The 18244-nt window shown below is 48.5% G+C and overlaps 1 protein-coding gene across 1 annotated transcript; it reads left to right on the forward strand.

Moving 5' to 3' along the window:
* Positions 1-2967: 2967 nt before the first annotated feature.
* Positions 2968-18032, forward strand: LOC308155977 (pre-mRNA-processing factor 40 homolog A-like; the record flags this gene model as incomplete). The annotated part of the gene is made up of 2 exons (XM_080529341.1): positions 2968-4389; positions 17946-18032. The coding sequence occupies 2 exons, from the start codon at positions 2968-2970 to the stop codon at positions 18030-18032; spliced, it is 1509 nt and encodes a 502-aa protein (XP_080385467.1).
* Between the last annotated feature and the right edge of the window lie 212 nt (positions 18033-18244).

An 18244-nucleotide genomic window follows, 5' to 3' on the forward strand; every position in this document is an offset into this window, starting at 1 on the left:
ACGCTAGTACTGCTAGTCTAAAGGGTTGCTGGCGCCCCCTGCCTGTATCCTCCTACACTGCCTATTTAGCTCAGAGTTAGTTAGATAACCAGCCCTTCCTAAATTCTACAGTCCTTTTAGCTACTCCCTGGTTACAATTGGTCCTTCGAGCCGGATAGGTTGTGTAGTGATAGCATGGCTGAGCGCAGCCAACCAGACAAGACAGTTACCCCCCCTTCTCCGCCCCCTGAGCCAGAGCCACGACCACAGAGAGTCCCGCGGTTGCCTCCGAGGTTACAGGAGTATGAGCTTGAGCTCGAAAGCTCACTGAGTGGTAGTGAGGAGCGCACTCCACGGGATACAGTGGTCGGAGAGGCCGAGGTGTCCGCCGGCGCGCGGGTGGCTAGCACCGAGACAGCCATCAAAGAGCACCAGCCTGAGGATGAGATGGCAGAACAGCAGGGTTTTGCCGTAGAAACGGAAGAGCAGGAAGGAGAGGCCCGGTCTGACAGCGCCTGCGGGCGGAAGAGGGAGGGCCTCAGCCTTAACGATCTGCCTCCCAGTACGGCGCGCTCGAGACCTAGCTCCTGCCGTTCAGTGGCTTCCTCCCGGTCCAGGGTTTCCGTGGGCAGTTCTGCCTCTGGGGCGGATAGCATGCACTCCAGAGGGAGTAGTGCCGCGCTGTCAGAATGTATGCGCCAACAGGCCGAGATGGCGTTAGAGCGGGAACGCCTCCAGTTCGAGCGTGAACGCCTCCAGCGCCAGGAGGCGCTAGAACGTGAACGCCTCCAGATGGACGGAGCGGAACGTGCGGCGGAGAGACAGCGCCAGGAGGCGTTAGAGAGGGAACGCATCCAGTTCGAGCGCGAGCGCCTCCAGATGGAGGGGGCGGAACGCGCGGCGGAGAGGCAGATGGAGGGGGCGGAACGCGCGGCGGAGAGGCAGATGGCGAGAGAGCAACTGCACGCGGAGAAGATGGAGGAAATGATGCAGACCATGCGCGACGTGTGCATCAGCAGAGCTCCGTCGGCCCGTAGCTCCAGAGCATCATCCGCACGGCCCTCTCGAGTGCCATCTCCTGAACCCCCCGCCGATGGCTCCATGACCCCCGCCATGACTGTCCAACTACAGGCCCAGCTGACCACCTGGAAAGAAGAGGACCAGGGACCCGACCGCTACGCGGCCCAGAGGGAGCCAGCGTCGCTGCCCGGGAGGGGAGCCATTCCCCAAGAGCGTAGCACACCCCTAGGTCCTCCAGTGAACCAAGAGGCATGCAGGCCGGACACCCAGACCGTCACTCCAGCCCCGATCATCCACTACAGGATGTTTCCCCAGGTGGAGGGACCCAAGTTCCCCTTCTTCAAGGACGAGGACAGGAGCCAGTATGTGGAACTACGCATCTGCCTAGACACGCTCTTGGACGACTCCTGCTCAGAGTCCTACAAATATGCGATTCTCCTTCAGCATGTGAGGAACCCCAGAGCCCACAACATGGTTCTGGCCCATGCCTCCGCACCGACACCTTACACCAGAGCGCTCGCCGACTTGGATGCCCGCTACGGTCGTCCCTGGAACCACGCCCTTGCTGAACTGCAAGCCCTCGAACAGCAGGCCCCCATCAAGGATGAACGGGCGCTAGATGACTTCGCGCTCCGCGTGCACACCTTGGTTGGAATGCTGAAGACGCAGGGCCCAGCTGGCGCCAGCGAGATCAACAGCACCTCCAACGTAGAGCGGCTGCTCCGCAAGATCCCACGCTTCCGGCAGGAGAGGTTCCGGCGACAGCAGCGCGTTCGTAACCCCGGGAAGTTGGGTCTGAGCATGGCTGCCTTCGCGGAGTTCCTACTGGAGGAAGTGCATGACACCAACGTAGACGCCATGGGTTACGCTGAGCCGAAGAAGGAGAGGGAGAAGGGAGACCGCTGGGACAGGCCGAGCTCGAACAGAGGACGCCCAGTAGGAGTGCTGCACACGGAGGAGGAGCCTCGGAGAGAGAGGAAAGCCCGACCTGAGGGAAAGGATTCCTCTCAACCCCCTCAAAGGGGACGGAGAGGTCCACCGCCATGTCCGTACTGCACCAGCGAGCACTGGTTCAATGAGTGCAGTGACTTCAACAACCTGAGTACCGAGGCCAAGCAGAGGTGGCTCGAGGAGAACAAGAGGTGCTGGAACTGTGGGCGCGACCATCTGGCTAAGAACTGCACCTTGAGGAGAAAGTGCAACCGCTGTGAGGAGGTCCACCTCAACATCCTACACGAGGTCTCCCTCGCCAGGTCCACGGAGGGCACCAGAAGCCCTAGGTCCGGTAGCGCACCGGAAGAGGAAACACCGGTCTACTATCTAGACCCAACCCAGAGCAGCGGCTCCAAGGTCCTACTGAAGGTGGTGAAGGTCCGACTTCACCACAACAACGCTGTGTACGACACGTACGCCGTTCTAGACGACGGGTCGGAACGGACCATCCTTCTCCAGGGGGCAGTGCGCCAGTTGGGGCTCCAAGGGACTGCGGAGAAGCTGACTCTGCGCACGATACGTCGCGACCTTAAAGAGGTCACCGGGGCGAGAATCAACTTCTCTATCTCCCCGGCGGGGCGGCCGTCGGACAGATATCGGCTTCGGAATGTCTTCACCGCAGACCAGCTAGCGCTCTCCCGCTACGACTACCCCCTGGAGAGATTACGCGCAAGATATTCCCACCTACGGCGAGTAGACCTACATCCGATAGAAGGAGCGGAGCCAACCCTTCTCATCGGCTCGGACAACGCTGCACTGATCGTGTCGCTCCGTCCTCCGCTGAGAGGACCACGAGGCTGCCCGATGGCTGTTAAGACTGCGCTTGGGTGGGCCCTCCAAGGCGCTACCGAGTGGAGAGATAGAGACGGGAGAGCTACGTCATCCCTCCATGTCCGAACCGAAGAAGCAAACCAACCAACCAGATCGCACGTTATTGCGGAGTGGCCAAGTCTGGACGCTCACTGTTCAGTCAACATGATGGGACCTCCTGGAATGCCGCCTCATTACCCACCGATGGGAATGCCCCCTATGGGGCAGAGGCCCCCCACCATGGCTCCTATGCCCCCGGGTATGATGCCGCACGGCATGATGCCACCTATGGGGGGGCCACCAATGGGACAGATGCCAGGCATGATGCCACCCATGATGCCCGGGATGATGATGCCCCATCACATGCCAGCTGCAGCGATGCAGCCAACAGGACCGCCTGGAGTGGAATCTATTGCTGCCAGTGCACCTGGAACAGTTAGTACCACAAATGGTTCACCACAGGATGACCAACCAAAGAAGAAGTCTCTGTGGACAGAGCATAAGTCTCTGGATGGGAAGACCTACTTCTACAACACAGAGACTAAACAGTCCTCATGGGAGAAACCAGACGACCTGAAATCTCCTGCTGAGCAAATGTTGTCTAAGTGCCCGTGGAAGGAGTACAAGTCTGACACGGGAAAGCCTTACTACTACAACTCCCAGACTAAGGAGTCCCGGTGGACCAAGCCCAAAGAGCTGGAAGATCTGGAAGCGATGATCAAAGCGGAGGAGAATGGGACGGTAGAAGCTGCAGCTCCTGGCACCGCCCCCGTCCCCACTCTTCAGGTTGATCCTGCTGCTACCATGGCGACCATGATGGACATGGAGGCCATGGCGGCAACAGCTGTTGCCGAGGAACACCTGCAGGTGGCCATGCACCCTCACGTGGCCGAGGTCAGCATTGACGCACCCGTCAACTCCGTCGAGGACACGTCAGCCATGGAAGTCTCAGACAGTATTGTAGACGCCTCCACGGAGGAAAGGCCGGAGTTGGCGAAGAAAACGTACAAGTGGAACACAAAAGAGGAGGCCAAGCAGGCCTTCAAAGAGCTTCTGAAGGAGAAGGGTGTTTCATCCAACGCGTCATGGGAGCAAGCCATGAAAATGATCATCAACGACCCACGCTACAGCGCCCTGCCCAAGCTGAGTGAGAAGAAGCAAGCGTTTAATGCCTACAAGGTGCAGACGGAGGAGGAGGTCAGGATCAAGTACAAGGAGTCTAAAGAGACGTATCAGCGATTCCTGGAGAACCATGACAAAATGTCCTCGACCACCAGATACAAGAAAGCAGAGCAGATGTTTGCAGAGCTGGACGTCTGGAGCTGTGTCCCAGAGAGAGACAGGCTTGAGATCTATGAAGACGTCCTCTTTTACCTGGCTAAGAAGGAGAAGGAACAAGCCAAGCAGCTCAGGAAGAGGAACTGGAAGGCGCTGAAGAACATTCTGGACAACATGGCCAACGTCACCTACCGCACCACCTGGTCCGAGGCCCAGCAGTACCTGCTGGACAACCCCACCTTCGCTGAGGACGAGGAGAAGCAGAAGACTCTGCTGAGGGAGAGAGACAACTTGTCCGAAGGTGCCGTGGTACTGGTGATCGACCAGTCCCTTCCACGCGCCGCCTGGCAGACAGGCAGAGTGACCAAGGTCCTGCCGGGTCCGGATGGAAGGGTGCGGACGGCCATCGTGGACGTTGGTGGTCGCACTTACACCCGACCTGTGGCACGCCTGATTGAGCTCCCTCAAATTACAAAGGACACTATCACCTCCTACCTCCCGCTGCTAGAGCAGCCTAGCCAGTGTGCCTTCCCTAGTTAAATGAAACCGAGGGTTTCATGGGGCGGCTGTTATGAAGGCCCACAATTTAGAGCCAGTTTAGTTTCCCCAAATCAGCCCTATTTTGCCCCTGTTATTTACTTTATTATTTCCATACTATTCATGTACGTTTTCGTGAAGTGTATGTATTGTTATTGTAATGTTTATGTATATGTTTAATGACGTGGTATATCCGGGGTGTGTCCGTGACCCGGATGCTGCGTACGTGACCGGATGTATGTTCGGTTGGTGTATATATAGGGACGGAAGTGGTCTGTGCGTCAGTGTGATGAGAGTAACGAGAGTGAGAAGAAGCAGAACGAACGAGAAGTCGATCTAAGATGGCGGAGTCAGTAACACGCACACCGTGCTGAAGCTGAAGACCTGAAGAGTGATTATCGAGTTTACCACTGGGACAGAGGGCAAACCTTACAGCAGCAATTCCACATCTCTCAACAGTCCACAAGGAGAACGGGAGACTCTGAGTGTCGGAGGAGACCTGCCTTTGGCATAGACTGTTGGTGGTGAATCACTGGCTGCCCGCATCACCGCGGGAGCTCGGAGTTTAGTGGGTTAGTAGCGCTAGCCTAGTTTAGCTGTGTCCCCGTTAGCCCGCCTTGCCAGCCGCCGGCTGCTAACGTTGGACCAAGCGAGACCCAAGCTGGACCGAGCCGTCGCCTTCACGAGGTGGATTGCGACCGACCGTGGACCACCGGACCTGAGCCATTCACACCTCGTCGTGGACTACGAAGAAGCCCCTTTCCCTTCCAGTTGCTACGTCACCCCCCCCCCCTTTGTCTGCTGCCTTCCTCGAAGCACATGCGAGCTCCAACCAGGCCTCAACGCGCTCCTTTCAGTCCGGGACTCTAAGCCTGTTCAGGCCAGATACTGTGAGTGAGTGAGTGTGTGTGTGGCCGGCAGGGAGGGAGTATATTTTGGGATGTGTATATAATTTGTATAAATAAATGTGTTTGTTCATCTTTGCTACATTACTGTGTGTTTAGTCGTCTGTTAGCTAATGCTAATGCTAATGCTAATGCTAATGCTAATGCTAATGCTAACGCTAGTACTGCTAGTCTAAAGGGTTGCTGGCGCCCCCTGCCTGTATCCTCCTACACTGCCTATTTAGCTCAGAGTTAGTTAGATAACCAGCCCTTCCTAAATTCTACAGTCCTTTTAGCTACTCCCTGGTTACAATATAGTTAATAATACACTTTGGATAAAGTGTCTGCTAAATGGTAAGAAACAATGTAAATGTAACATTCGGGTTGTTATGTTCTAGGCTCCTTTAAGAGCCTACGTCATTGTGTGCGCCCGGTCGCGCTCTTGTTGTTATACCGAGTTCTAACCACTAAAGCTGTAAACCAAACGTAGCACCTCTCTGTCTTTATTCTACAGTATATTATAGAAGCTAAGACACTACAAATGGCGACGAGAATACTTGCTCACTGTGTGCGAGACAGTTAGGCTACTACTATATGTCTGATTCCGACGGTGAAGGGTTTGAAGAGGCGTCGACCAAACGGTAGAGCCCGAAGTTAACGAGGCCCGGAGACTCGCAGGCAAGATGGCACGGATCGGTCAAATTGACGTGTTTGATGAAACTCAGGAAAGTTGGGCAATTTACACAGAACGCCTGGAGCAATACTTTATTGTCAACGATATAGAAGATAATAAGAAAGTGCCTGCTTTGTTGAGTCTGATTGGTCCAAAGACCTATGGCTTGCTCCGTGATTTGACTGCTCCGGAGAAACCATCCAGTAAAACGTTTACAGAACTCGTGGGGGTATTGCAGACTCATCTGTCTCCCAAACCGCTTGTTATAGCAGAACGTTTTCGGTTCCATAAGCGGGACCAGAAAGAGGGAGAAAGTGTGAATGCTTATGCAGCAGGGTTAAGGAGACTCTCTGAACATTGTGCGTTTGGAAATAATTTGAATGATTCACTCAGAGACCGGTTTGTCTGTGGATTACGACGTGACAACATACAGAAACGGTTGCTAACGGAAACAGAGTTAACTTTCGTGAAAGCCATAGAGATTGCCGTAAGATGGTCATCCCTATGTTCCCCGGGTCCTATGTTCCCCGGGTCCTATGTTCCCCGTTTTCTTAGCAAAAAAAAAAAAAAGGGTTCTATGTTCCCCTCTTCCGAAAACTTCCGAAAAAGGGTTCTATGTTCCCCGCTTCCGAAAAAGGGTTCTATGTTCCCCGCTTCCGTATATTCCCCGGCTGCCGTTGTGTCAAGCGACCCCAGGTGTCGTTATGTAGTACTGCATGAGTTTTTTTTTTTTTTTTTTTTTTTTTAAACAACATACACAAATACATAATTATACTTTTTTTTTTTATTTTTTTTAAACAACATACACAAATACATAGTCATACTGTGGATTACTATGTGTACAACATTATTATATGAACAAAATGATTATATGTACAAAACCTTTTGTAGGTAGGACACTATTGGACCTCGGCCCAAATCTAGTACTGAACCTGACCCCCCATGCTAAACCATTTGGAAGTACAGTATACTAGGACTCCAATTCAGACACACTGGGGGGCTGTCACAAATCTACTAACTCTAATCAGCCTGGTCTCACACGGCAGACGTCAGAATTCGACGTTGATGGACAAACGTCGAATTCTGACGTGACATTTGCATCCAAACGTCGAATTCCGACGTGACATTTGCATCCAAACGTCGAATTCCGACGTGACTGTCGTCGTTCTGATAGCGCAGGGGTGCGCCTGTTATGTGCGCCTGTCGGGGCTTCTCTCGGGATTATTCCATTTTGAATTGGAAACCCTATGGTTACCCTAACCCTAACCCTAACCCTAACCTTAACCCTAACCCTAAATGTGGCCTAACTAATTAATGCAAGTGCAATTCAAAATGGAATAATTAATAACTGTGATTTACCGTGGGTTAGGATAACAATTAAAACGTGTCCGGATAGGGGAGAGGACAGGGAATCCAAAACCATTTGAATGGTGTCGATCCTACACTCCTATCACCGTCGACACAGCAAGGAGCGAATTCCCGGGTAGAAATATTCTCTCGCCCCGCTGTCAGCGGGAGTTTCATCCAGGAAGCGGTTCTCTGAGCAGCAGCGGTGGGGGGGGGGGCGTCGCTTACGGCCAAATATCTCCGCGTCACAATGGGTTATAATTCCAATACATATGCTTAATCTGCTCTATTCATACATTAATCTGCTCTATTCATACATTAATCTGCTCTATTCAGACATTAATCTGCTCTATGTATACATTAATCTGCTCTATTCAGACATTAATCTGCTCTATTCAGACATTAATCTGCTCTATTCAGACATTAATCTGCTCTATTCATACATTAATCTGCTCTATTCATACATTAATCTGCTATATTCACACATTAATCTGCTCTATTCACACATTAATCTGCTCTATTCAGACATTAATCTGCTCTATTCATACATTAATCTGCTCTATTCAGACATTAATCTGCTCTATTCAGACATTAATCTGCTCTATTCATACATTAATCTGCTCTATTCAGACATTAATCTGCTCTATTCATACATTAATCTGCTCTATTCAGACATTAATCTGCTCTATTCAGACATTAATCTGCTCTATTCATACATTAATCTGCTCTATTCATACATTAATCTGCTCTATTCAGACATTAATCTGCTCTATTCAGACATTAATCTGCTCTATTCAGACATTAATCTGCTCTATTCATACATTAATCTGCTCTATTCATACATTAATCTGCTCTATTCACACATTAATCTGCTCTATTCACACATTAATCTGCTCTATTCAGACATTAATCTGCTCTATTCATACATTAATCTGCTCTATTCAGACATTAATCTGCTCTATTCATACATTAATCTGCTCTATTCAGACATTAATCTGCTCTATTCAGACATTAATCTGCTCTATTCATACATTAATCTGCTCTATTCATACATTAATCTGCTCTATTCAGACATTAATCTGCTCTATTCAGACATTAATCTGCTCTATTCAGACATGAATCTGCTCTATTCAGACTTTTTAGTTGATCTACAAAATGTCTTTGTATTCATGTTATAATGTTAATTATCACTTTGTTTAAGGCCTGATATTGATCTGATATTGACCATCGATTGCTACTGTCTGGATATATTGTTTGAATAAAAACACCTGAGGAAACTCTTTGTTTTGTCACAGTTGTATCCATGATGCACTTTCTTTAATCCATGCATACAATTTCAAATTTTGGGCCGCTACCCACACGTTTAGCTGTGTTGCTCATATCCACAAATGCATGATCCTTACAAGTCATACCTCGTTGTAAAAGTGACTAATCAGGCTCTCTCTATGATCTCCATGATCACAATAGCATGCTGAACACTCTAAAAATTGAATGGAGTCTCAGTCATGTACCGTTAACGAGATAGAATACGAAAAGCATATTTATGGTACCTCGTAAAACGCTCATCAGGGGGGGGGGGACCCGTCGCTTATGGACGAATATCTCAGGATCACAATGGGTTATAATTCCAAACTAAATGTCTCCATGATCACAATAGCATGCTAAACAAACTGAACTTTGAATGGAGTCATAGTCATGTACCGTTAACGAGATATAATACGAAAAGCATATTTTTCAATGTCGCTCAAAACCGCACAGCAGGGGGGGGGAGGCGTCGCTTATGGACGAATATCTCAGGGTCACAATGGGTTATAATTCCAAACTAAATGTCTCCATGATCACAATAGCATGCTAAACAAACTGAACTTTGAATGGAGTCATAGTCATGTACCGTTGACGAGATATAATACGAAAAGCATATTTTTCAATGTCGCTCAAAACCGCACAGCAGGGTTTTCGATTTCGAAGACGTCACTCACTGTGCTACGGAAACTGGCTAGTTACTTAGGGATTATATTATGGGATATGTGACACTGTAACCTAGAGACACACTGCGCTGTTACGTGACGTCCTGCCAATGGGATGTACAGTATTGTCCCATAGGTTGGCATTTTGATGCTTGGTCTTGGAAACAAACACCATGTTTGCACAAACATAGTTTTTTTGTTGTTGTTGTTGGTTGCAATAAAAGCCTATATTTTGGATTGATATCTCTACTGTATTTATTTGATTTCGTTTGACAAAAATATAGAAAAAATATTTAATAATGTGTATATATATCACTGGTGTTCTTTTAGGAATATAAGATTTTCAATTCCATCTCGAAAATGATCTATCTAGGGAGTTATATAAAATGCTGAGACAATACTATGACATTCATTGTGTTCTTCATTATTTCCAAGTCATCTTAAGACCCCCCCCCCCCCCCCCCAAAAAAAGAGTCAAACTCTCATGCAGTACCACATAACGACACATGAGGTCGCTTGACACAACGGCAGGCGGGGAACATAGGACCCTTTTTCGGAAGCGGGGAACATAGAACCCTTTTTCGGAAGCGGGGAACATAGAACCCTTTTTCGGAAGTGGGGAACCGGGGAACATAGGACCCGGGGAACATAGGACCCGGGGAACATAGGCATGCTCCCGCCGTAAGCATGGAAATAGCCCCTAGAGACACGTTGGAATTGCAGAGCAGCAGAAGCCACGTGACTGACACTGTTCCCCAAATTCACAAAATGAATCAGGCCCGACAGAGCCCCCGTGTGGCGGAAAGGTGCTACAGATGTAATAGAGAGGGTCACAGAGCTGATGAGTGTCGATTCAGAGAAGAGATATGTCACAAATGCAGGCGCAGAGGCCACATAAAAGCAGCATGCAAAGACAAGTACAACAAAGCAGACAAAACAAAGGGATCTGTTCACGCAATGACCGAGAGAAGGGACGCAATGACGGAGAGAAGTGACAGTGATTCTGATGAGAAGTTCATTGGAACCATGGAGATAAACACAGTGTCCACAGAAAGCACCAACATCATATGGGTGATGCCAGAGATAGAAAACATCCCACTGAAAATGGAACTGGATACCGGGTCAGCAGTGTCCATTATCTCCACAACAACATACAAGCGACATTTCAGGTATGTGAAGATGAGAAAGACAAATGTGTTACTCAAGACAGAAGAGAGAAACTGAGCCCAAAGGGGATGTTAGATGTGCAGGTCCGATATGGGGAGAAAACCCAGAAATTGCAACTATATGTAGTACAAGGAACAGGCCCCCCTCTATTTGGCAGAGACTGGCTGACTCAGATTAAGATGAACTGGGCTGAGTTGAAGATGCTGGAAACAACAAAAAACACGGACACTCACAAAAGGCTAGAGCACTTATTGAAGAAATACGAGGCAGTGTTCCATAGTCAGGGGGGGGCCGTGAAGGATTTTGAGGCCAAACTGGTTCTTAAAGACACAACGCCCACGTTCTGTAAGGCCAGACAGGTACCGTTCTCCCTACGCCCAAAGGTTGGAGCGGAAATAGATCGCTTGCTGGATGCAGGTATCCTGTCAAAGGTTGACAGAAGTGATTGGGCCACCCCTGTGGTGCCTATCATAAAGAAAGATGGCTCAGTCAGGCTGTGTTGTGACTTTAAGGTCTCTGTGAATCCCAAGCTGCAGGTAGATCAGTATCCCCTGCCCCGTATAGATGACATATTTGCAGCTATGGCTGGGGGGAAACATTTTAGCAAAATAGACTTGAAACAAGCTTACCTACAGCTATCTGTTGAGGAGACATCCAGACCGTACTTGACCATAAACACGCACAAGGGCTTGTATAGATATAACAGGCTTGTATTTGGTATTGCATCAGCCCCGGCCATTTGGCAACGCACTATGGATCAGATCCTTCAGGGTATCCCAGGGACCCAATGCCTGTTGGATGACATGATCATCACTGGACAAACAGATGAGGAGCATCTGACCAACTTGGAGAATGTCCTCAGGCGGCTAGAGGAGTATGGACTACAGGCTAATTCGCAAAAGTGTGAGTTCTTCAAGGAGAGAATCGTTTTCTGTGGACATGAAATCGACAGCAGTGGACTGCACAAAACACAAGACAAGGTAGACGCTGTGGTTGGGGCACCGCAGCCACAGAATGTGACACAGCTAAGATCATTCACAGGGCTGATAAACTATTATCGGCGCTTTCTTCCCAACCTCTCCTCAGTACTGCAGCCCCTCAACCAGCTCCTGGAGAAGAACAGAAAGTGGATGTGGACAGAACAATGTGAGAAGGCCTTCAGAAAAGCAAAACAGCTCATCACATCTGAACTGGTACTGACACACTATGACCCGGAACTCCCAGTGAAACTGGCATGTGATGCCTCTCCTTTTGGTCTAGGGGCAGTGCAGTCACATGTTCTACAGGATGGATCAGAGAGGCCAGTGGCCTTTGCTTCAAGGGCATTGAATAGTGCAGAGAAGAACTATTCACAGATTGACAAGGAGGCATTGGCACTTGTCTGGGGAGTAAAGAAATTCCACACATACCTGTATGGCAGACATTTTACTCTAGTGACAGACCACCAGCCATTATTGTCCATATTTAGCACACAGAAAGGTATTCCAGCAATGACTGCAGCCAGACTGCAGCGTTATGCACTCTTCCTATCTGGGCATAGGTATGACATTGAGTATAAACAGACAACCCAGCACACCAATGCTGATGGACTATCGAGACTGCCTTTGGCCACTGGAGAAGACGAGTCCAGGATGGACGCAGTGGAGGTTTTTCATGCCTCACAGCTGGAAGCCTTGCCGCTGACCAGCTCAGTGGTGAAACGGGAGACAAGACGAGACTCAATCTTATCTGAGGTGTACCAATATGCCATGTCCGGATGGCCTGCCACGGGCCACAAGGACCTTGCACCATACCTGCAGAGAAAATATGAGATAACTACACACCAGGGATGCTTGTTGTGGGGCATGAGAGTGATTGTACCCAGTAAATGCCAGAGCCAGGTTTTGCAGCAAATTCATGAAGGCCACGTAGGGACAGTAAAAATGAAAATGCTGGCCCGTAGCCACTTCTGGTGGCCCGGAGTGGATGAACAACTAGAAACGATGACAAAGAACTGTACTGGGTGCTTAGAGAACCGCCACATGCCAGCACCAGTCCCTGTCCATCCATGGGAGTGGCCTACAGAGCCCTGGCAGAGAATACATGTGGATTATGCGGGACCTTTTGAGAAACACATGTTCTTGGTTATCGTTGATGCACACTCCAAATGGCCAAATTTGCACGGGAACTCAGACTTCAACCCAGACCATTGAGTGTTTGAGAACAACATTCGCTCGTTTTGGGCTTCCCCTTCAGTTAGTCAGTGACAACGCACAAACGTTTGCCAGTGAAGAATTTGCACAATTCATGGCGGTAAACGGGATCAAACACACAACCTCAGCTCCATTCCACCCAGCCACAAATGGGTTAGCAGAGAGGTTTGTACAGACCCTCAAACAGGGACTCAGAGCATCCAGACAGGATGGAGGAACGCTGCAGACTAGACTGGCCCGGTTCTTGTCAGCATACCGGAACACGCCACATGCCACCACAAGTGAAAGCCCAGCGGTCTTGATGTTTGGGCGCACTCTGCGCACACGCCTAGATCTCATGAAGCCAAACAGACGCGATGAAGTCTTGAACAAACAGGCAAGGATGCTGCATGGCGGACGGGAGCGTCAAATCGCTACAGGACAGGAAGTCATGGTGAGAGACTATCGGCGGGGTGGGAAGTGGGCATGTGGGATAGTGCAAGCACAGACAGGCCCCCGAAGCTATGAAGTACAGGTGGGACCAAGCATGGTGTGGCGACGGCACATTGATCAGATGCATTCGACTGGAGAACAAACAGCACCGACAAAAACACCTGTACAGCCAACAATGGAGCAGGGACACTGCAGAACTACAGAGAAGGCAGACACAGCACAGCCGATGGGCATCCAAGAAGATACGGATGTAGGCGATGGAGATTCAGGGCATGAGACAAGGATAAGAGACGGTTCAGAGACTGTGGTACAGCCACCACAGGAGCCACCAGCGGCCTACAAGCGATATCCAGAGAGAGTACGCAACCCACCAGAAAGACTGGACTTATAAAGCCCTAAATAAAGAGGCCCTCGACTAGTTATGTTCAAGTAAAGAGGCCCTGGACTAGTTAGGTCAACCTAGTTATGTTAAAGAGAATGTGCAGAATGTATTGTGTTATTTGTCTAGATACAACTTAAATTGTAGAAGGGAGGAGTGTTATGTTCTAGGCTCCTTTAAGAGCCTACGTCATTGTGTGCGCCCGGTCGCGCTCTTGTTGTTATACCGAGTTCTAACCACTAAAGCTGTAAACCAAACGTAGCACCTCTCTGTCTTTATTCTACAGTATATTATAGAAGCTAAGACACTACACGGGTCATAAATTATAATTTATAAGCTGGACTGAAATTACTTATTGTTATAAACTCACGTTTCAATGTTATTTAACATTTAAAGTTAACTGATTGAGCTTTCATTAATTTATAGATATTCTTCAACTCAGAAGACTGACAGCCCATCTAGCCAATCAATGTCACAATCAATGTTGTTTCTAGCTACAGTACCTACCTGTTCCCATTTCACAGATCATTTACACATCTAGCAGCAGGGAGATGAAGTTTATGCTAATGTATTGAATTGTACTGTCTACATTGGTAATATAGTTTACCAAAGCTGTATCCACTGCTTTCTTTACAGTCGAGGTGGGCACATTTCACCAGTGCCTTATCATGGTTGGAGAACATGCAACTGTTGTAAAAGTCGAATACCAAGACAGTTTTACTGTCTTGCACTGTACTGCAATGTACAATTACATTGCCCCATGAGCATTTTAGAAAGACCTACATTGTATTAACAATGTCAAAAATAAAGATGTAATGTATGATATGGAACATGAATGCCTTACTTAACACTAGGTGCGCGACGCTGTTTCGCCTACTTTTAGCGATGTCAAATGACCTCCCACTCTTTACAGTGAGAAGCTGTGTACTGACGCACAATGATCGCTGGATGGCACCGCTTGTACATTAGTCTAGAGTTAGAATTGTACATTAGTCTAGAGTTAGAATTGAAACTCTGAAACCCCTAACCCTAACCCCTTGGATTACTCTGCCCCTTTGTTGGTGTGACCTCCAGGGTTCTGACAGACAGGCCAGGAGGTATGTGGTAGTATACCGTATTTTCCGGACTATAAGTCACACTTTTTTTCATAGTTTTACACTACCGTCTACAGCCGCGAGAGGGCGCTCTGGGCTTGTGACAACTATATGCTGCTCCTGTACCACTGAAGAATTAACTGAAACATTAACAGGAGCTTGGTAACTTGCTTGTTGGACTAGCTAGCTTGTTATGTTAATTTATCCTATTCAGCCTCCCAGGTATGTTCTTTATGCCAGTGGCGGCTGGCCGATAGAGGGCGCTGGGGCGCCGCCCCCATCTTCACTTCCTAGTTGCGATTTGTAAAAGTTTTTTTTTTTAAATAAACATTGTTTATTCACAAAATGCGGCTGATATTGTGTCGGCGCCTATCAGCATTCATTAAAAATCCTCCAATACAATAAACATTTTATCTGTGTGTGTGTAAAATTCACTGTTAAAATACATAGGGGGAGGAGTCGGGACGCCGGTCGAATGCAAGTCTATTGCAGGCCAAATACTTTTGCCTTACACATTAGCTGTAGCAGCGCTCCAATTGGCTGTCTCCTATTTCTCGGCCGGGGCGCAAAAATTTGCGTCCTGAATATCCGGTTGTTAAGTCTGACGTCAAAACCGTTTTGCAATTTCCGGCTCCAAACCGGCTCCAAACTTTTTTTTACAAAAAAGAAAACAATGTGGTGGTCTGTAAACTGTGCAGAAATGAAATGGCCTATCACAGCAGTACATCTGCAATGAACGAGCACCTCAAGCGAAAGCATCCTGGAGCTCTTTGTGAAGACAGCCGCAAGATAGCACCGTAAGTAAGCGTTGTATTTCTGTTCACTTTTCCGGCCGTGTATGAGTGAAAAATGGATAGCTACTAGCTAATGTTACACAAGCAATGTAGCTCACCACAGTTTGTATGTCTTGTCTTCTGGTGTTAGTAACGTTAGCTATGTAGCTGGCTAGCTATTATACCTCTTATTAGATTATAAATACTCTGGTTGTTATGTTTGCCTTTTGGTTGACAGCAAAAGGGAGAGAGGAGGATAGAGAGGGAGAGAAGGAGAGAGAGCAGGATGGTGTCGGCACACCAGAGAGAGAGAGAGCAAGAACCAGGTGAGAAAGTGGACAGGTAGTCAAGACCACATAAGTAAGTAGCCTTGAGAACCGATGGTTCTCGAGCCTAATGGCCCATAGGGAAGGAGCCTATCTCCTGTTTCCGTAGCGTGAGGCGGCTTAATGTACAAGTTAGTACACCCCCTGGACATGACGCTGGTATGTCGCAGGGTCTTACCCCCTGGGGGGGGGGTCCATGCCACAGTCCATGCCACCCCCCCAAGGCAGCAAACCTAGGGGAAACACTGTTATTCTCATGCTAAAATCGACTGTAAATCCAGATTTTAAAGTTTATATTCTTCCCCGTGGAGCATGCCCCCATAACCTGTGCCCCACCCAAAATGTTTAGCACCAGCCGCCACTGCTTTATGCTATTGTGTAGCTGAATAACTGTTAATGTGGCTTGTTATGTTAATTTAGCCTATTCAGCCTGTTGTTCTGTGTGCTATTGTGTAGTTGAATAACTTGCTTTTCCAGATTAAATGTCTGTTCTTGGTCTTGGATTTTGTGAAATACATTTCTAAATAAATGCGATTTATAGTCCAGTGCGACTTATGTGTTTTTTTCTTCATGACGCATTTTTTAAGGGTGCGACTTATACTCCGGAGCGATTTATAGTCCGGAAAATATGGTATATACTATTGTAGTAGTATATTGAGTGGTATTGAAATAATTCATTCTATGTGGCCAAAATCAATCAAGTAGTGTTTGAAAACTACAAATATTCTTTAGAATAAAAGTTTGTATAGTCTACTCAGCATTCTAACCTCTGTTTCCCCTGTGCCTGCAGTAGACGCCTGTCTGCCTCTCCTGCCCTGTCTGCTTCTCCTGCCTGTCTGCCTCTCATGCCTGACTGCCTCTCCTGCCCTGTCTACCTCTCCTGCCCTGTCTGCCTCTCCTGCCCTGTCTACCGCTCCTGCCCTGTCTGCCTCTCCTGCCCTGTCTACCTGTCTGCCTCTGCTGCCCTGTCTGCCTCTCCTGCCCTGTCTACCTCTCCTGCCCTGTCTGCCTCTCCTGCCCTGTCTACCTGACTCCTGCCTGTCTGCCTCTCCTGCCCTGTCTACCTGACAGTGCCCACGCCGAACGCTCCATTGCCCTCAGCGCGTATTTACTAGTAGCAATTTCTTTCTACTTCATCACTTTTTCGTCACTTTCTACTTTCTACGATCTTTATTTATATTAATTACCTTACTTTTTACTTGGAACAATTGGCGTGAACATACGTGAACATAACCAGAAGCGTGGCAATTTATTTTGGATGAATGTGTACTGAAATGTTATACGAGTACAAATATCCATCTGATATATCTACGTAAAGACATTTCACTGCACATTGTAACCTACTAGTTCTTCTTACTTACACGTTTATTTGTCAAATACACACTCTGCGTGTTTCTACTCATGATGATCATTTATGTGTTTCTGTGAATTTATATATTGTGGTGACCCCCACAAACTACCGTCTGATTTTGCACAATGACCACAAACAGCCGGATGGCAAAGGAAGCAAACTACAGGCTTGTTAGGGAAGCAAACTACAGGCTTGTTAGGGAAGCAAACTACAGGCTTGTTAGGGAAGCAAACTACAGGCTTGTTAGGGAAGCAAACTACAGGCTTGTTAGGGAAGCAAACTACAGGCTTGTTAGGGAAGCAAACTACAGGCTAGTACGGAAGCAAACTACAGGCTTTTTAGCCGGATGTGCTCCTCACAGGAGGCCCACATAAGGAGGAGTGGAGCTGGCACGTGGGAGAGGCTATGGATGGACAAGACACGTCGACTGGGTAAGAGCCGGTCCCCGGCAGTACATTTATGAGAAGCCACCTCTGACCCACACCCACAGAGCCAGTCTGTCGGCCCTCCTACCCCCGGCTTACATCGAGCCCACTTGGAGTACATAGTCCCGAGAGACAGCCAACCCGGGAACACGCAGCACATGGGTGAGAGCCGTAGTAGGGCGGCACATTCAATAGGGGGAAACTGTGGTCTGCTCCTGACAGAACAGAGAGAGAGAGAACCCGTCTGCTGCTAGCAGAGTGACCAGCCCTCTACCCAGAACCCCCGGGGTGACTGAGACCCCCTGTTTTACCCTCTAGACAAGGCAACCTGAGTTCCCCGTTAAGCGCCAGTGCCGGGACGTTAAGTTGGACTATACCCGCAAGGCGGAACCTTCCTTCAGTTAAACCTTATTTTCTAATTAAACACGGCCGGTGGCCTTCAGTGCTCCAGTCTCTGTCGTTTCCTACATGGGTGGCGTGTCTGTTTATCTGCTCCAACGTGGTGGTCACCACAATATACCACAATATACAGCCTAACCCTAACCCTATTGCATTATTTGAAAATTGCTTCTTTAGCGCTGTACATAGTGTCATTCTGTAAATAGTGTCATTCTGTA

This window comes from Nansenia antarctica, assembly GCF_963989245.1.
Source record: "Nansenia antarctica genome assembly, chromosome: 4".
Taxonomy (NCBI): domain Eukaryota; kingdom Metazoa; phylum Chordata; class Actinopteri; order Argentiniformes; family Microstomatidae; genus Nansenia; species Nansenia antarctica.